This window comes from Adiantum capillus-veneris, chromosome 1 (assembly GCF_014529385.1).
Source record: "Adiantum capillus-veneris isolate H3 chromosome 1, ASM1452938v2, whole genome shotgun sequence".
NCBI lineage: Eukaryota > Viridiplantae > Streptophyta > Polypodiopsida > Polypodiales > Pteridaceae > Adiantum > Adiantum capillus-veneris.
The window spans coordinates 155,365,720-155,379,907 of NC_140931.1; the positions used below are offsets into that span (position 1 = coordinate 155,365,720).

General features: G+C 41.6%; 1 protein-coding gene across 2 annotated transcripts in view; it reads left to right on the plus strand.

Moving 5' to 3' along the window:
• Positions 1-313: 313 nt before the first annotated feature.
• The window catches only part of LOC147465850 (uncharacterized), a 62,724-nt gene continuing 48,849 nt past the window's right edge, over positions 314-14,188 (plus strand). The window contains exon 1 of one of the 2 annotated variants that reach the window (XR_015189510.1): positions 314-1,997. Coding sequence is in view for 1 of the 2 variants with exons in the window: in XM_086522414.1 (XP_086378540.1) it covers positions 705-1,997 (1,293 nt within the window). In the remaining variant the exon portion in view is untranslated. The remainder of the gene's footprint in view (positions 1,998-14,188) is intronic. The other variant, XM_086522414.1, reaches the window with a different exon arrangement.

A 14,188-nucleotide genomic window follows, 5' to 3' on the forward strand; every position in this document is an offset into this window, starting at 1 on the left:
CACATTAAAAGAAACCTTCCACCCCTTTGTCCACACTTGCCTCCTCCTCTTTCTTTCGTCACCGCCCGGTGTTGACATAAGATGGTGGTAAAACATTGCTTCACATTTTCCTCCGCCATCAATGTGAACACATGGACGATGGAAGGGAATGTTTGCAAGCTTTGCCACGTGGAAGAGCTCATAAAGTGTCATGCTTTTCGCCGCTTAGATGTGAACCTACCTAAGTCACAATGGGAGCATTAATGTGCGAATCTTGTGTATGTATGGGCGTCTTGGGAATGAGAAGAGGGGCTTCAAAGAAGGATGCGCTAGCGCTTTCGAGGTTCCATCACGATTCACAAGCCATGGATGATCGGTTCATGTCTTGCTTTCACTGCACTCAAGTGCGTGGTTGTTAGGCTGCGACGTGATGAATGAAGTTCACATGGAGAGAGAGAGAGAGAGAGAGAGAGAGAGAGAGGCGCTAGCTTGGACGCAGCGTGCGCGTGCGCCACATTGCACACACACCGGCGTAGGGTGTGTTGTTGGTTGTGTGTGTGAGAGAGAGAGAGAGAGAGAGAGAGAGAGAGAGAGAGAGCGCTGCAGCTGAAGGAAGGCCACCATGCGGTAGTTGAGAAGCAGCAGCAGGCGCAACGCGTGCGCGCACACACACAACCACAGAGAGAGAGAGAGAGAGAGAGAGAGAGAGAGAGAGAGAGAGAGAGATGCAAGTGGGCGCCCTCCTGTCGCGCTTCACCAGCCTGCTCATATTCGTGGGCATCCTTCTCCTGGCCCTTGGAGTGACCCTCTACCAAGTCAATCGAGTCCTACAGGAGCTCGTTCACACGCAGAAGCTGCAGTCCTCTTCATGGAGCCAAATGCAGTGGCTTAGCCGCACTCAAGCAGGCAGCAGTGCCAATTACGACATCGCGTCCGCGCTCACGCATGGCGAGGCTGCTGATCTCCCTCATCAACAAAAGGAGATTGACATTGCGAGGGAGCAGGTGCAGGGCTTGCTCAAGGAAGCCATAACTTACAGGGAGGAGATGGAGGAGCTCAAAGGCAGATTGTCAGGTCTAGAGAGAGAATTCAAGAAAGAGGCCTATAAAGAGGAGACTATAAGGGAGTTTCAAAGCAAGCTCATACAGCTAGAGAGAGAATTCAAGCAAAAACTCACTCCTTCTGTACAAGAGCCCTCCTTGAAATTTTCCCCCCTCAAAGATCAGAAGATGCAAGAAAAGGGGGATTCCCACGTGAACCACTACTTCATGTCTGTGTTGAAAGGAAGGGGCATGGAGGAGGGGCCTCCAGAGCTCTTTGTCTTTCCGAACGGCGCTAATGAGCCTCGACTGCTTTGCCTACGTGGGAATAGCACCTCAGATGGGGCTCACAATTCTTATGCCCTTGCATTCAAAGAGGAGGTTCCCACGGGCGTGCAAATGGTGCCAGGCATAACACTCCTCTCCGATACTTTTTGGGACTTCAACAATCCATGGCATTCCATGTTCAATTTATTGCAATTTGTGTATTGGCATATCGATAATGGGTGTTCCCACGCCAAAAATCTCCTTCTATTTCATCAAGGGGAGTATCGCACATCTATGGGCAGTTGGATAAGGTCTATTTTTACGGCAAGTGGCGTGCCATCAACTCCGACTAGCATAGATGAGCTAGCAAGCAGTGTTTCCCACGCATTAGGTGGAATACAAGCCCCGATAGTCTGCTTTGAGCATGCTGTGGTGAGTCGAAGTGGAATAGGTGGCATGAAGCGGCCCCTACTTAGTAGAATGTTCAGAGAAGCAAGTTGCCAAGCCCGAAGGGCATGCAACATTCATGTTGGCAAAGAAGGATTCACTAATCAAACGCGACGTGTGCACGTTACCTTAATTGTACGTAAGGGCGCTAGAGGCTTTTTGGATGAGGCGGCTTGGCAACGAGTTGTGAAGGAGCAGTGTGAAGTAGCCCTCCATTGCACCTGGTCCCTCATGTATGTAGCCAACCTTACATTTTGCCAACAGGTATCACTCTCTTCTCTCCACGTTGTTCCAATTGCTTTCAAAGCATTCTCTTCCCTCTTTCACTCTTATATGTGTGATTCTTTAACACAACACCTTGGTAAAACATAGTTTTGCATTGAATGTTTTCTTAATACATGCATGGCACACGACAAATTTGATGAGTAAAACATGAAGTGCTCTCCATGTACACACACATACACACCATGTTTATAGCTCACCTTTGATTAGGTAAATGATACAAAGTAGTTTCAACGTCAAGAAATTTGGCCCTCTATATACTTCATACTTGCATTTTTTGATTTTTTAATCCAACTGAGTTGAATAATTTGTTACCCTTTAAAAAAAATTCAAGTTTTATGCAATCATTCACCTATGTAAGAGTTCCTTTTTGTCCCAACTTGTGTAATGATCACACATACTAGAAGTGTTGGAAATACAACTATAGAAATGCACCGAGAAGTTCAAGAGCACACAACACAAGAAGTAGCATTACAGAGCGTGCTTATACAAATGTAAGGCTTTTTCTAGTGTGATGGATGCATAACAAGCTAGGGGAGAGAAACCTCTGAGCAAGGGAATACCCCTATGGTCCTAAGGGTGTTTACACATATCACTACCATACTACAGTAAAAAAATAACCCATGGGAGTGTTGCAGTGAACCTGAGATGGCACTCATGTGTAGGGAAGTGCCATACTCCATGCGATTAGTCCACAAAGGGAAGCAAGCCCAAAGTTTTGTCAAATAATAAGCAGGGTTATCGTGCGTAGGTATATAAGCCAAGCTATCTTTTCTTGTAGAGAGTCTCTCCTTGATATAATGATAACTCAGCTTGATGTGATTAGTTCAAGCACCAAAGACCTCTAGCCGTAATGAAGGTAATGGGAGGAGATTACTGGCCAACACTCGACTCAGTCAAAATGCATTTGAGCCAAATACACTCATTATTAATGTATGTGAAAGCTGCCTTGTAGTTAGCCTCACAACTAGAAGTGGTAAGCCCCTTCTGCTCAACTGAAATATGCACTAGTTGCCGAGGAAACAAAACCAATTGTGGATACTCATGTGTCATAGCAATAACCCAATCCGAGTCTAAAAACAACATATAAATCTAGCAGCGATGATCCCCCCTTGGCATAACACAACTCAAGATGTATAGTGCCACTCAAGTAGAAAATGATCTACTTAACTACCTCCCAGTACATATACCTTGGGCTATGCATATAACTGCTCACCTTGGAGATTGCACACTGAACCTTTGGTCTTGTAATGCACATAAATTAAGCAACCAATAGCTTGCTGATAGAGAATGACATCAAAGTAGTCTTCAACATCGTGAAGACTAAGGTTCAGACGTGTCTCGTTGGTAGTACCAGGCTGGAAATCTTTTGGCCTTAATCACAAGAGTCCTTAGTCCTATTGTTGTTTGAAGCAGTAGTAGTTGTGGGCGTAGGCCAACTACCCGCAGAAGCATTGAAGATGACAACATTTGTATTCTTCTTTTGATGTGCTGCCAAAAGTACTATCACAGATGGTCACATATATTAATGCAATGATTTATATAATGACCTCTTTAGTTTAGTGCTTATTATTGCATGGGAGGCTGTGGATTTTGCTCTTTATTATACATGGAGCCCTCAAAATTAGTATTTTTGGTTGAGATACACGTAACATGAGTGAGGAAATAAATTTAATTGTCTTACAGAGTTCGGGTTTCATACCACTACTATAAAAGTCCATTTATGATGGGTGGAATGTTATAACCAATATACATACATATATATATATATATATATATATATATATATATATATATATATATATATATATATATATATATATATATATATATATATAGAGAGAGAGAGAGAGAGAGAGAGAGAGAGAGATGAGATGAACTGTAATATTAACAACTCCCAAAACCCCAAATGACCTATGAAACCAAAAATTACAATTGTCATATGTGTGATACACTGTTTGTAACAAAAGTGAATATGAGATGACTTATGATCTACTAAAGTGAAATATATGCAAGGAGGGTGTCAAGGTGCATTAAAAAAAAAAGGAGGCAACAAAATATGGTATCAAATTGTAAAGAGGAGAGGGTACAATACAAAGAGAAGTAGAGAAGGAATCATTACATGAATTGTTGCATGGGTCTTTGCAATTGGTTTCTATCTCCTCCCTAGTAAAGAAGCGAAAAGGCCTCAACTGGTATTTCATCATGATATCTAGGATCCTCCTATGTAAGCAACATTGATACTGTTACCATATACATGTGGTAGTCATTTGTGTGAACACACTTAGGACCGTCGTGGCATTTTTTCCTCACTAGGAGGTTTTTTCCCCCATGCATTGCATCTACGTCCATCACTCCAGGGCTAACTTAATCTTTCCATTGTACACTAAGCAAAACACTCTCTTTTGTGTGCCTTGAGCTTCCTTTGTCTTCTCCACATTGTGTGTGTTTTCCTGCAATCTTAATTCCAAAAATTGGTATTAGAGTAGGTTGCATCCTCCCGAGCTTAGTCGCCAGCAGCTCCAACACACGCCTGCTCACTTTCTCTGATTTCTTTGAGCTTTGGCAAGCATTCGTAGGTCGACAAAAATTTTGGGACTGCTTGAAGAGCTCAGTCTCCTTAGATTTCTGATTCGAGCTCATTTCGGTCTCCGTTTCCATTATAGGCAATACTGCATAGGCTATTTTGTCATTTTGTGCAAATTTTTTATCAGTGTCGTTTTTTGCAAAAAACAAGTTCCTTACATTCTTCTACGGTTTGTGCTATATAGCACGTGTTGTTTCTACTTTGTTTCTCCTCTTTTCGGACAGTTTTCACATCAGGTGCAGGCATTCGCCATGCCCGACAACAACAAAGATGTGTTCAAGATGTTTGCTGCTACTGCTGAGGACAGATTGGATGGGGACAATTACCCAATGTGGGCTTACATGATGCAACATGTTTTTATGTCAAAGGGTGTCTGGAATATTGTGCAGGGCATTGATGTACATCCTGGTTCTGAGGATGTAGGCGATGTTGAAGATATGGCAGGTCTTGCTGCTGTTAGAGTTGTTTTGCCTACGATAGAACAAGCTTGTTGGGATGTAAAAGATGTGCAGACTCATGCATTGATTGTGTTGTATGTGAAGTGCACTATTACTCCTCACATTCATTTAGTGAAATCTGCAAAACAGGCTTGGAATATTCTACCTGGTCTTTATGCAAGTCGCAATGAGGCAGAATTTGTATTGCTGCGTAAAGAGCTGGAGTCGAAGATTATGCATGAGGAAGATGATATGCACACTTTTCTTGCTGGTATCAATGATATCAATGAGAAACTTATTTTTGTAGGTGAAGTCATTTTAGAGAGTTCCCTTGTGCAGACTGTTCTTGATGTCTTGCCAAATTCTTACCATATTTTTGCTAGTACTTGGAGACTTATGACCCAAGGAAATCATGAAGTTGTCAAGTTTGATGCATTATGCACATTGATGTCGCAAGAGTGACTTTCTAGAGAAAACAAGACTAGACATTGTGCAGTTGAACAGGTTTTTACTGCTGCTCAAAGAAAAGGTGGTAACAGTAATGCAACCACTTCTCATGGTTCTTTTGTGAGTGGAAAATTACATGTTCCTAATGCTACTGCTAGCAGCAATTCGTCCTGGAAATTCTGGTGATAAGGGCAAAAAGAAGATGCGTTGCCATTATTGTAAAGCTAATGATCACTTGATCAAGCAGTGTCCTGAGTTGAAGGCCAAAGAGGCAAAGAAGAAAGAGGGTGGTTCCACTGCAAATGCTGGTTCCACTGCAAATGCAGCTATTGTTGAGTCTTCTGTGAAAGGAGACTGTGATGCTGATGTTGATGTAGGATGGGGTTTTAGTGCAGAGTGTACCTATAATCATGCTATGCATGATGCATGCATGTCAGTTCCTGCAGATTCGCATGTCTAGTATTTTGACAGTGGTGCTACAAAGCACATTACCTCACATCGTGATTTGTTCACGTCGCTTGAGTCTATTCCTCATGGGAATTCAGTTACTTGTGCCAACAAAAGGGAGTTGGAAAGATTGTGCTTACTGCTGCAAATGACAGTTCTTTCACACTTGTTGATGTACTTTATGTACGTGGGATTAAGAAGAATCTTTTGTCTGTATCTGCACTTGCTAGACTTTGTCTTGTGGTCAAATTTGTGGATGACAGATGTATAATACATGATCTTAGTTTTAGTGATAAAATTGTTGCATCTGGCATTTTATGCCTTGGGTTGTATAAGATCACTTTGTATGACAAGTGTGGGCAGAATTCTTTAAATGCACTTATGGATTCTAAGGCTATTTCAAATGCAAAACTTTGGCATGCATGTTTTGGTTATCGGAATTTTACCAGTTTGCTACGTTTTTAGAAATCTGATATGGTTGCTTCTTTGCCACCTCTTGAAGCACCTGTTAACATGTTTGTGAAGGGTGTATTTTGGGAAAGATGAAGCATTCAAAGTTTCCAAAGGATGGTTCAGTTAGGGCTACATGCAGGTTGCAGCTTGTGCATAGTGATCTTTGTCGGCCCATGCAAACTCCGTCCTTGGGCAATTACCTTTACTTCGTGACTTTCATTGATGATTACTCAAGGCATGCATGAGTATTTCCACTTAAAGCGAAGTCCGAAGTTTTTATGTGCTTCAAACAATTTCAGGCTATGGCTGAAAATTTCTCACAATGTACTATGGGCACCCTCCGTTCCGATCGAGGGGGAGAGTATATGTCTCATGAATTTAATGCATTTCTGGCTAATCATGAGATAAAACACCAATGGTGTCGCTGAGAGGAAAAACAGGTTACTTACGGAAATGGCACGATGTATGGTCAAAAGTCAAGCTTTGTCGCATTCTTTTTGGCTTGAGGCCATCATGTGTGCCACTTATGTACTAAACAAGTGTCCTACGAAAGCTTTTCAGTCTGTTACTCCAGTTGAAGCATGGCATGATAGAAAGCTTTCTATTGAGCACATGCGTGTTTTTGACTGTTTGACATATGCTTTGGTGCCACAAACACAACGCAGAAAATTGGATGCTAAGGCTATCAGATGTATTTTTTTGGGTTATAGTGCTGAAATCAAAGGTTATAGGTTGTATCATCCACAAACAAAGCGTATTTTGGTTTCACGGGATGTTGTGTTTGTGGAAGATTTTGTTCAGTCCTTGTTGTCATGTATTAGAGACAATAATGTAAGCTCACGTGACATTTATGACACTTTGTTGCCTCTTTTCGGTGGAAGTATGAATGTAAATTCCAATGAGGCAAATATACACCTTATGGGGGGTTTTGAAAATGTTACAGATAAGCCTATTACTGATGTAGATGTACATGATGTACTTGATGAGGAAAGGACCGAGAATGAGCAGGCTAGAGGTATGCCTAAATGGCTGGTGCATACTTTGCGTGATAGTAAATTGGATGCACCTTTGTCTAGTTGTACTCGTTTAGGTTCTCACCATGCATCTTATGCATAGGATTCTTAAGGTTTGGCTGTGTCTGGCTTACATGATTTGTCAAGAAAGGACAAGAGGATATGGCATGCAAATGTAACAAAGCTTTGTATGGGTTGAAGAAATCTCCTCTTGCTTGGTATGAGAAGGCTGACACTCATATGGTCAAACGAGGCTTTCGTAACAGTCCAACAGAAAGCACATTGTATGTAAAGCGTGAGGGTGATGTACTTCTCGTTGTGGTTCTTTATGTAGATGATTTGCTAATCACTGGACCAAGTGAGAGACATATTGCTGAATTTAAGGTTGATTTGAATGCTACTTTCAAGATGAAAGATTTGGGGTTGCTGCATCATTACTTGGGTATACAGTTTAAGCAGTATGATGGTGGTATTGCCTTGTGTCAATAAATTTACATAGAGACATTGCTATGTAAGTTTGGATTTGAAGATTACAAACCTATTACCACTCCCATGGAGACAAGTTTGAAATTGAGTCTTCATGATGCTGGTGATCTTGCAGATGTCACTCTTTACCAAACTGCTATTGGATGCCTCATTTATGTATGCAGCACGAGGCCGGATATTCAGTTTGCAGTCTCATAGGTCAACAGATTTATGCATAGCTTAGGGTCTAAGCATTGGAAGGCTATCAAGAGGATTTTTTGCTACTTGAGTGTCACTTTACATCTTGGCTTGTTTTATCCTAAGGGGGGATCATTGCTGCCAGACTTACATGATTTTTCGGACTCAGATTGGGCTGGTTGTTTTGACACGCGAGTATCCACAAGTGATTTTTGTTTCATGCTTGGCAGCTCATGTATATCATGGTTGAGAAAGAAGCAACCTACTGTGGCCACTTCTAGTTGTGAGGCTGAGTATAGGGCAATTTTCACAGCTATGGTTGAGTGTGCATGGCTCAGACGTCTTATGGATGATTTGGGTATTGCACATGACACTGCCAACACTATTTACACTAACAGTTAAAGTGCATTCACAGCTGCGAGGAACTTAGTTTTTCATGCTCGCACAAAGCACATTGAGGTGCATTACCACTATGTCAGGGAGAGGCTCTCAGTAGATATATAAGCTTGGCTTATGTGCCAACACAGGACAACCTTATAGATCTTTTCACAAAGGCATTGTCTCATGAGAAGTTCAAAGCTTTTTGCAAAGCTGTGGGCTTACTCCCCTTTGTGGACTGATCATGTCTTCAGGGCATGACACTTCCCTGCACTCATGTGCCAGATCTCGTTCACCGCATCACTCCAAGGGGGATTTGTTACCATATACATGTGGTAGTGATGTGTGCGAACTTTTTACATTTAGGACCGCCGATGCATTTTTTCTCTCACTAGGAGGTTTTCCCCCTCGTGCATTGTATATATTTCCATCACTCTAGGCCTAACTTAATCTTTCCATTGCACACTAAGTAAAACACTCTCTGTTGTTGTGTGCCTTGAGCTTCCTTCGTCTTCTCCAAGCTGTGTGTGTTTTCGTGCAACCCTAATTCCAATAGGTACAATGATATCCATCAAACTCTAGATTGTCTCTAGTGTTGTATATGAAATTTGTCTTTATCCACTAGGATACATGTTGTGGGAGCTTTGATTGTATCCTATGTATCAGCATGCGAGGTGAAAACACATATTGTCCACTTTTGTTAAGGTTTTTTGATACACATGTGTGCTATCTCTTAGAAGTGTATCCATAAGTTTGCAAGTCTCTAGCAAGTATGAACCAACACACCTCTGGTCTGGGTAGTCCATGGCTCTAGAAAGTGGTATAAATCCCTCCTTGAATAAGCAATGAAAATGTCATGATAAGCAAAAAATGGTGGATGAAATGCTTCTCATCCTCCAAAGCCAACCTACAAACTCAACACCTATACCACTTTGAAGGCACTCCATTGTATCTCCCGACCTCTATCTCCAACTAATGTGAGGAGGTGCATATCAAACCAATGACATATCTCAACCCATGTGAGATATGCATGCCCATATATCTAGGGTGAATGATAAAGCCATCCACAACAGTACAAAGATGATGCATCCCATCCCTCCCCTCCCCCCCCCCCCCCCCCCCAACCACCAACCAACACACACATGGATGGAAAATGTCAGAGAATGTAATACTTAATTTAGATTGTACGAGATTTGAGCTTATGAACGGAGAGAGTTGTCCTTGAGAGAACTCTTTAGAGGAGACTTGAGGTTGTGCCAGTCTGATTTCTTTACACATTGCTCCACTAAATTCATGCACATAATTCAAGAGAAACTACAATTAAGATTGAGACCATGAGGAGGACCAGGTTTGCTTGGAGGTGGTTCCCCTTCAAAAGGTCTTTGTATTATAATTCTCTCTTGAAGAGAGTTTTGATTACAACACAAATTATGGTCTTGTGGAGCTTTTCTTGAACCTAAAAGATAGATTTATTCAATATTCCATGGTCTAAACCTCTCTCTCAAGCCCTAAACACCCCACAAGGAGAGATAGACGAGGGTGAAAGAAGTATTTTTCAACCAAGAGAAATTTTACTTTGTATACGCTTACTCCATGAGCAAGCTCTTAGCATAGCTTCACATAATAGAGTAGTAGAAGATGATGGAGAAGAAGGAGACATTTCACTTACTTGGATTTGCATCTCTCTTGATCATAGAGTCTGGAGATGGAGAGAGAGAGAGAGAGAGAGAGAGAGAGAGAGAGAGAGAGATTCCTTGGCCACTCTTGGCACTTGAGAGCGTGTGAATGAGGGAGAAGGGAGAAAAAATCCAAATGAGCCCTTGCTTTTATCTATGAAAAACTTGCAACTAGTCCTCAAATGGAATGCATACACCTTGATCAATGAGAAGTGAACACCCAAAGTGCAACTCATGCAAGCTCATACACTTGTCCACTCTTGCTAAGCATGAAAAAATCACCCCCCTTCTCGTGGAATTTTCTTGGCAAGTGCACGTGTGCGCGCACGCACACGCACACGTGCACTTGTTAACTTTGTTAGCAAGTGCGTGTGTGCGCGCACACACACCCACACTTGCGAACTTTACATAAAGCAAGTTGGTGCTACTTTGGACATGTGGTCTAGCCCAACTTAGAAAAGAAAGAGTAGAGTCATCTTTCTAAATAAGGAACATTTGATCTAGCCTTAGACTTTAGCTTTTCCCTTTAACTTATTAAAGACCATACACTTATCCTTTAGTTTATTAGCTCAAGTGCAAGACGTTCGCACAACCTTGGAGGTTTTATGAAGCCAGCCCGGGCTATAGTCTATTATATGCTAATTTAGGATCTACTAAATTAGGATTGACTTGGGTAAAAATTAATTTCACTCTTAGGCTTTAAAACTTTATATCCGATGCACAACCTTAGCACAATGCTTTGAGGTGCCACCAAGCTACTTCCAAAACCTGCTAAATTTAGACATGCTAAAGTTAGACTGTTTGTGGCAACTTAGAATTTTTCCCTAAGGCTTCCCAGACTTCATAGTTGAAGTTTAAAGAGTTATTTTAATGACTTAAACTTAGCACAACTACTTTCTATTTTTCGTCTCTTAAAATTCTTTTAGGTCATCTTCTTTATCATGTATCTTTGATCAAGGCTTTTTAGGATATATTCATCCTTCCTTCACCTATACCTATTGCTCTTTTATGGAATTCTCCTCTTTTGGTGCAAAGCCTTTGACTGAGCTGATTCATAAGCACTTAAGTCAACTTCACTTGTACGCTTTTATTTTTCCCCGGACTTATATGACCAATTTAAGATGGAAAATACTTTTAAAAGGTTATAAATTAATTTTCTTGACATTATATCTTCCTCGAACTAATAGTCATCCTTGACTATGGAGAGGGAAAATAAAATCATAGCTAATCTCGTTGCTTTGGATAGGGGATCCCTTTCCGTCGACATTCTTCCACAGTGGTGATAACTTCACTTGGTGCTTGGAAGACTTAGCTATCGCAAACATATCTCTACTTAGCTCTAATCATCTTCATAGTAGATTAGCAAGGTCTACTAGGTGCTTAAGAGACTAAGCTGCCACAAGCATGATTTATAGTATGCACACTTAAACTTATAAACATTTAAAAGAAATTGAGTCAAAAAAATAAAAAATTTATTTGTTAAATATACTTGTTAATACTTGATTCTTACCTTTGACAAAAGTCATTGTAAGTATTTTTACAAGGCTCACACTATCCTTTAGCAGGATGTCTTGCATCCACCTTCCATCTTCGAAACGATAGTTCTTAAATTTGACAAGATATCATCGTATAGTCTTACCACTTCTTAAAACCTTTGTTTTCATATCGTAGAATTCTCTCTGGCTGCAAGATTTCTTCTTAACCTTCAAACTTGGTTGGTTCTTCAATTAATGATTCTTTGAGTGGCTCACCCTTATAAGTTTTTAAGAGGGTCACATGAAAGGCATTATGAATGAGCTAGGTATTTGGTAATCTTAATTTGTAAGCTAATTCATTGACAGGCTTAAGATTTTGAAATGGACCATAATATCTTTTTGCTAACAGCATAATATTTTTGGTGACCCCGTTGGGCTTCCATGTGTTCCCTTGCTTGTATTGTAGCTTAGATGTGCTTTTGGAAACTTGAGCAATACCCAATCATTTTCTTTGAAGGTCAAGGCTTGCCTATGCTCATCAGTAGCATCCTTTTGCTTCTGTTATATGATAGATATAGTTTCTTTAACTTTCTAAAAAGATTCTTTAAGGTCTCTATTGTACTCATTAGCAACAAGTATCTTCCCAAGTGTCTGGGAGCTTGAGTCGAGCTAAAATATCATTATTGTAAAGCAATTCATTGTATTATTGAAAGGTTTGTCCTAAGCTGAATGCTAAAGATGCTTCAAAGAAGATCATTTCATCGTCGGCATCAATCTCTCTCCTTGTTGTCCTCAAAATTCTAAAACACTACCGGACCAACACCTATTACCCTAGCGTTTTGCGCTTCAAAATGATGCGGCATCCGTGGCCATCCACTGCTTGTTGCTTCCGCTGTCACTAGCACTCATGCTGCTAGCATTTTGAAACGCTAGACGGAAGCCCCCTTTGGTGATGGCACCACAACCCCCCCCCCCAATTCCCTTGCTGCGCTTCCCCTGCAACATTTTAAAGCACTGTCTACCGACAGTGGGAGAAATCCCCCCTTTGTGGCCAGCTTCCTGAAATACCCAATCAACAATTTGGTGTCAATAAGTGGTCCCCCCCCCCCCCCCCCCCCCCCCCCCCCCCCCCCCCCCTCTTTGAAGGTCAAGGCTTGCCTATGCTCATCAGTAGCATCCTTTTGCTTCTGTTATATGATAGATATAGTTTCTTTAACTTTCTAAAAAGATTCTTTAAGGTCTCTATTGTACTCATTAGCAACAAGTATCTTCCCAAGTGTCTGGGAGCTTGAGTCGAGCTAAAATATCATTATTGTAAAGCAATTCATTGTATTATTGAAAGGTTGTCCTAAGCTGAATGCTAAAGATGCTTCAAAGAAGATCATTTCATCGTCGGCATCAATCTCTCTCCTTGTTGTCCTCAAAATTCTAAAACACTACCGGACCAACACCTATTACCCTAGCGTTTTGCGCTTCAAAATGATGCGGCATCCGTGGCCATCCACTGCTTGTTGCTTCCGCTGTCACTAGCACTCATGCTGCTAGCATTTTGAAACGCTAGACGGAAGCCCCCTTTGGTGATGGCACCACAACCCCCCCCCCCCCCCCCCCAATTCCCTTGCTGCGCTTCCCCTGCAACATTTTAAAGCACTGTCTACCGACAGTGGGAGAAATCCCCCCTTTGTGGCCAGCTTCCTGAAATACCCAATCAACAATTTGGTGTCAATAAGTGGTCCCCCCCCCCCCCCCCCCCCCCCCCCCCTGCTTGAGCTAGCGTTTTCAAACATTGTGAGCTAGAGACGTGGGCACTGCTGGGCAACGGAGAGATCTTTGTTGGCATTGCCTCCTTGGTGGGTTGTTAGTAGCAAATTTTTGAGCAGTTTGGAGTTTCAAACTTTAGAGAGGGATATCAGACTTACTGCAGCTGCTTGGGAATAGCCGAGAAGTGTATCGGCTTGGGAATTGGCAAGGGTTGAAGGTTTATTATTGCGGCTTGGGATTAGTGCAGCCACCCTTGGAATGTGAGAAGCCTTCCTAAAGTACCAGATCTTGCAATTTCAACATGGACCCCTTGCTCGAGCACCATCAACAAATTGAACGTCAATAATTACACTCATTGGAATTTGATCATGCAACTATGGTTCTCAAGGAAGGACTTATGGGATATTGTCAATGGCTCAAAGCCCCATCCCACGAGGGATCCTTACAGCAGGTACACCCACCTTCAAGATGACAATTATCTCAAATCGTGTGTTGATTGGGATGCGGCTAATGCAAAGGCTATGTTGGCCATTGAAAAATCTCTTACAAAGGATCTTTCTCCAACCATTTAGACTTTGAAGACTGCCAACATTATGTGGTCCAAGCTTGTTGGAATGTTTGATCGAGATTCTATGATGCAAGCAGTTATCCTTCTTGGTTAATTATTTGCCATCCAGTTTCCACAAGGAAGTTCCATGCAATCATTTCTTATGAAGAGTAAAGCTATTCATGATCAACTATCAGCTATGAAAACTACATTGACAAGTACTCAGTTAATTGCTTTGGTCCTCATGAAGTTGCTTGAGGCGTATGAAATGGTGTTTATGACACTTCAA